Below are 9,316 nucleotides of genomic sequence, written 5' to 3'. Positions count from 1 at the left end.
GGACGGTCCAGTTCTGTTGGGTTTCTCTGCTCTGATGACTGGCTGTTTGGAGACAAGACGCTGACCCTACAGAGTTTGAAACGTCTACATTCAGAACTCTTATATCTCTCCTGACTGGTTGGGTCTGATCAGTAGACTGATAAAACACACACACACACACACACACACACACACACACACACACACACACACACACACACACACACACACACAGTTTTAACTCAGACTAATAACGATGTAAAGACAGCACTGCAGAGATGGACAACCGTCACAGACAGTTGGAAATCCTCTTCTTACCTCTTAGCTTGGCCCTGGCGGCTATGTTCTCCAGTCAAATTGATTTTAGAGGTATGACCCCCCTCTTCTCTCTCCTCAGACACATTCATAGTAGACTAGAGACCTTTATGAACACAACGTATTACTAGTTATAGTCATTCAGTGTTCTTTCAGGTTAGTTTTTGTTCCATAAAGAAGCTCTCATGGAAACGTGTGAATGCAGACAGTGGACAGACAACACTGGGGGCTTGATTGTGACTCAAGCTTGCTATACCCCAGGTTGACCCCTAGGGGTCACCCTGAACATTCCGTTTTTCTCAACAACCGGGTAATTTAATTGTATTAGATTGTGACGATACAATTGATCTTAGTTCCAATAGGGGCATGAAACTGATGTGCTGCTACGAGAGTTTAGCTGTTGATAATTTGTAACTGTTGTCCCTAATTAAGCCTTTACATGTACAGTTTCATGCAACCACAATAAACCACAGATATGGAAGCACAATAAAATACACCACAATATAGCAATACACATACACAAATAGTTGACAGTAAGAGTACAATTTCCTAAAAAAAAAATTGGTACAGCTCTGGTTTGCGTTTAGCCAGCACCTAACATTTATTGAAAAATAGTTCATAACTGGAATTATTTTGATTTTGGTTGGTAATGTGTTCCAGAGTTGACAGCACTTTATGGAGGAGGCTGATTGTCCAAATTTAGATCTACCATGTGGTATTTACAATAGCAATGAGCTTTACTTAATTTGTTGAAACAAACCATTCACCTCACCATATGATGGGTGTGTCAAAATCCAAAATAGATGTACTGTATAGCGCCCAAGACAAATGTTTGAAGGCTGACAATGGGAACAGACAGGTGAGAGTCCCTTACACCTACAGTGAGCATGTTTTTCAGTGTAGTTTCCAAAATAAGAGTCTCTTACAGCTCTGCAGATTGCTGGCGTGCCTCCTCTTCTCCTCTTCCTGATTCCCCATGGCCTTATCCTCCTGTTTCCTGGCAGAAAAAAAACAAAGTGAACACAGCTTCTTGTGTTTCATCAGCTTGAGACACATGAGTAGCCTACCAGTATTGGGGTAGTAAAGGGGTAGTAAAGTAACGCATTACACTAAAAATATCAGAAACTACACTACTTTACTAGACTATAGGAACGCGTCAAACGCACTCTATGCCCAGGCGACAGGCGTCCTTCAATTGTCGCAACCCAGATCAGGTTCATTCAGCCTTTGGACCATTGCATTAAGTAACAGCATGTTACCGCGGCTTAAGTGCATTTCTGTTTTAATTGTAGGGGATAAAGTGACCTTTATTTTTATATATTTTTATTTTAAGTAAAGTAATAAGTAGTGTAGTTACTTTTCAAATGCATTAACGAGTAAAGTAATGGAGTTGGAGTAACTACCCCAACACTGATGAGTACACACACACAAACACACACACACACACACACACACACACACACACACACACACACACACACACACACACACACACACACACACACACACACACACACACACACACAAATACACGATACACATATGTATTGGTTACCTTACCTTCTTTTCCATGTCAAAAAAGCTGTAAATCAAGGTAATTAACAAAACAATAGTCAAGATAAGTTTCCTGAGAAAAATGTAATGTCAAGTGTCAAAAACCCAAGTGTTGCTCCCATGCCTCTAGCTCTCTGATAAAGAAACCAAAGACGAAGTGAGGGATAACATCAGCGACTGAGAACCAACATGCTAATCTGTTTAAAGTCTGCGTTCCACATAATCTAGCACCGAGAACCGTTTACAACAAGGCACGCAACACGAAGGCACCAAAGTCCAAAGTGTGTAACCGACAATGCTGACTTGAAATTAGAGTAGGATGACACACAAATGTTCAATGACTGCTGTAAAGTGTTTGAGATATAGAAGTCATATGGTTCTTATTGTCACACGATTGTTACCAGTACATTCTAGTGGTAAACTGAACATTTGGCCCGGTGTAGGGTTGTATTGTCTGGATTTTACGAGGTGGTGGTGACAGAGCTGGGGGTTGTTGAGGGTTGTAGAGGTGGGGTTTTTAAAGGTGGTGGTGGTGGTGACAGAGCTGGGGGTTGTTGAGGGTTGTAGAGGTGGGGTTTTTAAAGGTGGTGGTGGTGGTGACAGAGCTGGGGGTTGTTGAGGGTTGTAGAGGTGGGGTTTTTAAAGGTGGTGGTGGTGGTGACAGAGCTGGGGGTTGTTGAGGGTTGTAGAGGTGGGGTTTTTAAAGGTGGTGGTGGTGACAGAGCTGGGGGTTGTTGAGGGTTGGTGGGGTTGTTAAAGGTGGTGGTGGTGACAGAGCTGGGGGTTGTTGAGGGTTGTAGAGGTGGGGTTTTTAAAGGTAGTGGTGGTGACAGAGCTGGGGGTTGTTGAGGGTTGCAGAGGTGGGGTTGTTCAAGGTGAACTGTAAAAAAAAAAAAAAAATTTAAAGATAAAAAGAGACGGTGGGTGAGGCTGGGCGGTGCATGCCTGTTGATCCTGTTTCAGATTGTACAAAACCTGTGGAAAAAACGCAAATAGGTTTCTTATGCAACACTGCCTCTGCCTCTGCCTCGCAGAACCAATCAAACGGCTTCAGGGCTGCCCTTGATATTTGGAGAACATTGGTGTCTCTCTCCCCCCCCCCTTCTGGACATTTATAACACCCGCATCACCAGCAAAGCCATCAGGATTGCAGGTGACCCCACCCACCCATCTCACAGCCTCTTCAGCCTGCTGCCGTCAGGGAGGAGACTGCGGAGTCTCCGGGCCAAGACCAGCAGGCTCAAAGATGGTTTCTTTCATCAGGCTGTCAGGAGACTCAACTCCCTTCCTGCTCTACCATCACTCCCCCCCCTCTGCCCACCCTCCCCCCTCTGCCCCCTGACCCCCTCCCCCACACACATTCACTCGTACATCCTGATCTCTGGACTGCACATTTCACTTTCCACTTTTTTTATTTGCACTACCTCACCGGTTTAAATACCTCATTTATTTAAATACTTGCCTTAATTCTTGACTGTTGTTTATTTTATGTCTGTTAAATTTTTGATTATTTATCTTATGTTGTGTTGATCGCTGATTGTTTATTTATGTCTGTTAATTGTTGACTTATATTTTCTACTAATAGAAAATGTATTTTTTTATTGTTTGTTTGCACCGTGGGACCAAGAGAGAGGAATGCAATTTCATCTGTGTTGTTGACTTTGACTTTGACATGCAGAAGTTCTCTGTGCTACTTAACACTGTCTAACCAACATGTATTTCTTGTCCTGGGTTAAGAACAATGAATGAAGTCGCTGGAAATCCCACATTTCACCAATCATGTGGACTGAGCACACATTTGGTGAAACAGATTCGAATAACGTTATGTGGCTCAGTACATCCATTTTCAATGTTTTAAAAGGCTTGCTCCCTGTTACAAAGGGAATATATGGACAAAGTTTATTGACACTCAATGTTAGATTCGGCGATTAGAGCCAATTGTAATTTATTCTTAATGGGATGAAGAACCCATAAATCAGCAGGGCGATGAGATTCCCCCTTGATGGAGTCTAGGTGCTGCTGGTGGGACGGAGGCTAGATGGAATCCCAAGTGGAGTATGGTCTCCACTGGACAAATCTCCTGCTGCAGGAGACAGAGGGAGTCCAGGACTCAGAGGAAAAGGGAGAGGATCAGGGACTAGGAGGAGGAGGAGGGAGTGGAGTAGGGACTAGGAGGAGGGGGAGGGAGTGGAATAGGTACTCTGAGGATAAGGGGTTGGAGTAGGGACTAGGGACTCGGAGGAGAAAGGGTTGGAGTAGGGATTAGGGACGAGGAGGAGAAAGGGTTGGAGTAGGGTCTAGGGACGAGGAGGAGAAAGGTTTGGAGTAGGGACTAGGGACTAGGAGGAGGAGGGAGTGGAGTAGGGACTAGGAGGAGAAGGAGGTGCAGTAGGAAATCAAAAAGAGACGGAACTAGTGATTGAATGAGTGCACTGTATGCAATTTATGGAAACACCAGGATGGGTAATCTGATGGCCCAAGTAGAAGGGGGAGTGTTTTGCATGGGTTTGGACAATGTTGGAATGAAAGCTTTGCATTTACATGTAGGGTTCTAGGCAGAACTGAAGTTGGATTTGCATTCCTGGTGGTTTAACTTTTGCTGTAACAACTATTTATTTTCACCGTCGGCATTCTCGCTGCAATTTGATATCATCTTTAAATATTTGTACATTGGAGTTTTGTCCTTTTCTTCACAATTATCAGGTAAAAGGAATACACTCATTTTATGCCGTCATCATTGTTAATATTATGTTTTTTATGGTTATCATTAAAATAACCATGATAATGATTAGAATAATCAGCGTTATTAGTAGTCTTATTATAATAAATTGCATGAGAAGAAGCAACATCACTGGCTGAATCAGTATTGAGTGCTGTGTTGCTATTTTTTGCCATAGTTTGTCTTTGTAAGATGTGAACGAGACAGACTGAAGACAGACTGATATATATATATATATATATATATATAAATGATATTGTCATAATCATTTATGACACATTTAAAGATGAAACTGATGATTTGTTAAATGCTTGAACAGAGTTTAAAGGTTATAAATGAAGGCCTACAGAGTTGTGAAGTCTGAGAGAATGGACTGGTGACAAAGGTAGAGTTGTTGGGTGTTGTACAGTTGGAGTTATTAAAGGTTTTGGTGGTGACAGAGGTGGGGTTGTTGAGTGTTTTAGCGCTGGGGTTGTTAAAGGTAGTGGTGGTGACAGAGGTATGATGGGTGTTTTACAGTTTGGGTAAGCTTGTTGGAGCGTGGGGTACAATCTCTTGTTGTGGGACTTCTGCCAGAGCTAGGGAGAGCGTTCTTCGGTGGTCCGTCTATCACTGCACAACTTCACAGCACATCATCGTCATCAGGACGTCACTGATCCGGTGCTGTGTCTGTGATGTTTTGAATGAATGGACACCAGCCCAAAATTAAAATGGGTTCCTCATAACTGAATATAACAATAAGGAAGAGGCATGATGCCCTAAATCAACAACTCAAGGTTACCACAGTCAAAAGGTGTACAATGCGGTGTAAAAAAGTAATATAATAATACATGGTCAATAACAGGAGCTTAACATAACTAAACAAAACACATAACACAAACAAAACATAACTTTTTATTTTTCGAGAGTCCCACCCATCTAAATACTGTTGGCAGTAGAATCAGAAGATTCTTAGTTGGTAATGTATGGATTATTTATTGTAATATTGGATAAGGTATGATAATCTTCTCCCCAAATGGTGCTCTTTGTTGGCATGTGTAACTTACTTGTGGCTTACTTGTGAAATTTCTTGAAAAGTGTAGAGGCCAGTTAGTTCCTTCAAGCAAACACCATTTTTAGGAGAGAGGTTTTTGCTACATTGATTTCAACAAAAAGTGCACATTGGAACACAGGACATGTTATGGGAGGCGAGGGAATTTACTGGTCATCACGGATGTTTGCCTTTTTTAAGTGTGTGGGTTTAGTCACAAGTCAAAACATTTGGCTCTCAGCAGGGCTCAACCGAAGTCGATGAGACCAACAATCGTTTTATTTATGTCTAGATTATATTGGACAAAACAGTGGTTAAGCAATTATAGATTTTTAAATTATTTACGCTGTGCTGTTGCCTGGATTTAGGCCTGCAGACATATAGGCTTCATTTGGTTGGTCAGAATGCAGACGTGTCCAGTGTCCAGTTTATTGTGTTTACCGATCCAAAATGTTGTAAAAACACTTTAATTATTGAAATCTCCACATTTAAATGTCTTTACCTTTCACAGATTGGATCATCCCCATTCTCCATATGGCAAGCCGCAGACAAAGAGTATACATTATCCTATTCATGACTGGGATAATGTGCATCCTACTTGAAATGGCTACAATTAACGAACATGTGTGGACTTCTAAGTTGGGGCACCTGCTCCAGCTTGAGGGCTTGCATCCGTGCGCGTGCAATAGATGTGTTACAGGTGATGATGATCCATGGTTTACGGAAAGCTTCAACGAGTCTCTCAATCCCTTTTTAACACAAAACAATGCTCTCTCAGAGCGTGATTTCAGCTGGTGGAAGGTAAATATATTCAATAAAGCAAAGCTAGATCGTTATGATAACAAGCAAGTAAATCTAGATTCTAAACATTCTCAAAATCCACATCAAATATATCAATACTCAATGGAAAACTTCTCATACAACTGATAATTAATTATCCTCTTCTCCACACTCCACACTCCTCTTCTCAGAACTTGCCATTTGGCAATAAGGCCTTTCTCAGCTACAGAATGGCTGAGCTGAAGGTGTTTGAGATTTTCCCAGAACAGGAGAGCTTTATGGACTCCAGCCCTGATCGCTGCAGGACCTGTGCTGTGGTTGGGAATTCAGTTCATTTGCTGGGGTCTCACTATGGACCCCTCATTGACCTTCATGATGTCATCATAAGGTAAATTATGAGATTATTAGAGATGTAGGCCTATAACTACATAAACTCCCTCAAATATTAATGATACTGATGTAACTGCCCTTAATACAATCTAGGTTCAATACAGCTCGTACTGTGGGCTACGAAGGGGACGTGGGGAACAAAACGACTCTCCACATTATGTACCCAGAGAGCGCTGTGGATTTGGACGACCACACACATCTCATGCTATTTCCCTTCAAAACAAGGGACCTTGAGTGGCTAGTCAGCGCTTTCACCACAAAATCTGTGAAAAGGTCAGTCAACACAATGTACAATAAACAACAACAACATAAAAACAACAGAAAAAAAGTGTTCTGTGATGTGAAACACACAAATTCGATTGTGTCTGGTAATTATGTCGGCTTCATTTGTATCTCCAACTGTTTTTTACGATGAACATTTTCAGAACTGCAAGCAAAGTGAATTATTAGACAATTTTTTTTTTCACTTTAAACGTTGTGCTTTGGATCACCTAAAGGCTGACCCACACTGATCTAATTTGTGTTTTTCATTATTTAGCAGGAATCTAGTTATGTATGTTTGATAAAATAATTTCTCTCGTACCAACCACTAAATGTTTTGTTTGTTTTTTCACAGCACATACAAACGGGTGAAATCAACAGTCAAAGCGAATCAGGGATTGGTGGGTATTAAGTGATGTTCATGGTTTTGCCACTTGCCACATAGTGGTGACCTATTACAATTTTTTTCTCGTTGTCGATATAAGATATGTCAATGTACTGCCACGCAAAGGCTGAATCTGAGCTACTTATGCACACAGGTAAAGGTTCTCTATCCTGGCTTTATCCAATATGTCCATGAAAACTGGTTGAAAAAAAAAGGAATGTATCCATCCACTGGCTTTATGGGTGTGGTGCTTGCAATGCACATTTGTGATGAGGTAGGTCAAATGGAAACATAAGCATATGCTAATAAGTGTGGCTGCAATGCAAGCAACACTACTGTAATCATGTGTCTGTAATTATTATAATCATTATTATTCCTCCCTTTTTCCCTAATTATCTACTCTGACATTTATTTTTGGATGTGCACCAAACCACTACCAACAAGTCGACATATATCAATGCAGTTGTTATAGACCAACCCATGCAGATTTCCTTTTAAATTAATATTAATATTAATATTTAATATAAAAAAGTGAATTGGGCAAAAACACTAAAATCAACCACTCCAAACTTGAACATCTGAGAGTTGTCAAATTAAATTAGCATATGTAGATAGGATGTATTGACGTCTCCAAAAAGTTTTGACTTACTATAACCACTTATATATAGTGGTCAAACTTATACGGCTGTGAGCCATGCCCCATTTTAAAAAAAAATCTGGAACTTGTTATCTGGGCCTTTTTGACGTGCTGAATCTTTTCGCAATTGGGGACCAATAAGGTCAGTTTTGGTAAAACCTTTAAATAATCGTGAAAACCGACCTGTAAGCCCAAATGAACCACAATTTGGTCCAAATACTCATTAGTACTGCCCAACCTTATGGTAATATTTTTGGAATATGCAAATGAGATGCCATTATTCAACCAATCCCAAGTCCGCTTCAGAGAACTCCAGAGGCTTAACATTTGGTGTGCCCATCAAGGACAATCTCCTAGGTCATTTGAAACGTTTTTTTTTTTTTAATAGCTAACAGAATGGCGTCAAAAAACGCTGACTTCAACCATTCCAATGATGAACGAATGAAGTCAGGGTTGTCAAACATGGGTACATGTATAGAAACCGCATGTGAGCAGGTCTCCAAAAAGCAAAGGACCTCTTCGGCGAAAGGGTGCGACATAACTCGTGATCATCCCCATTGTTTGATAAGTCACGAATCCGTTTCAAAGCAGCACAAGGTTTTGAAACTTGCCGTGCTTGCTTATTTGCCTCGGTTGCATTAGCATGTCGGCATGCTCACGGGAACATTGCGCACACGACGAGTTGGTGAAAAAGACGTCCGATAGTGAACAGCTACGTGTCTGATTTCCCAGGTCAATGTATTTGGATTTGGAGCAGACAAGAATGGAAACTGGAACCACTACTGGGAGTCATTTGGAAACAGATTTGGAACTGGACAGCATGATGGAGGGCAAGAGTACAAACTTATCCTGCAACTTGCAGAAAGGCAAAAGCTGAACTTCTATAGAGGGTTTTGACTGTTTTTTGTCTTTCTGACACAATGGTTGTGGAAGTACTACATCAGGACCCTGAACTTAAAGATCCCATGGCATGCTACTTTATGAATGCTTTTATATAGCCGTTAGTGGGCCCCTAATACAGTACTTGAAGACGTTCAAGAAATTCAGCCTTGGTGCAGAATTACAGCCACTACGAGCCAGTCCCACAATGAGCTTTCCACAAACGTGACTTTTTTTAGAGGCGGGTGAAGGTGGAGGGTGGGGGTGTGTGTATGTAATGTATATGTAATGTATCGCAATGGCGAGGCGCACACAGCTTTTGGCCGTGTTCTGTAAATATTCTAGAACACTCTGGGTGCTCTGGCGGGAGTCCTGGAGCTCTATATC

The 9,316-nt window shown here is 41.4% G+C and overlaps 1 protein-coding gene across 1 annotated transcript; it reads left to right on the top strand.

Annotated features, from left to right (window-relative positions):
* Nucleotides 1–6,131: 6,131 nt before the first annotated feature.
* LOC311341178 (CMP-N-acetylneuraminate-beta-galactosamide-alpha-2,3-sialyltransferase 1-like) lies at nt 6,132–8,947 on the top strand (the record flags this gene model as incomplete). The annotated part of the gene is made up of 6 exons (XM_084466064.1): nt 6,132–6,398; nt 6,569–6,765; nt 6,861–7,040; nt 7,384–7,429; nt 7,568–7,687; nt 8,783–8,947. The coding sequence occupies 6 exons, from the start codon at nt 6,132–6,134 to the stop codon at nt 8,945–8,947; spliced, it is 975 nt and encodes a 324-aa protein (XP_084322190.1).
* Nucleotides 8,948–9,316: the final 369 nt, after the last annotated feature.

Source organism: Micromesistius poutassou (assembly GCF_964030765.1).
Source record: "Micromesistius poutassou genome assembly, chromosome: 3".
Lineage (NCBI taxonomy): Eukaryota > Metazoa > Chordata > Actinopteri > Gadiformes > Gadidae > Micromesistius > Micromesistius poutassou.
Note: the sequence above shows the minus strand (reverse complement) of the source record. Positions and strands in the feature narration are given on the sequence as shown.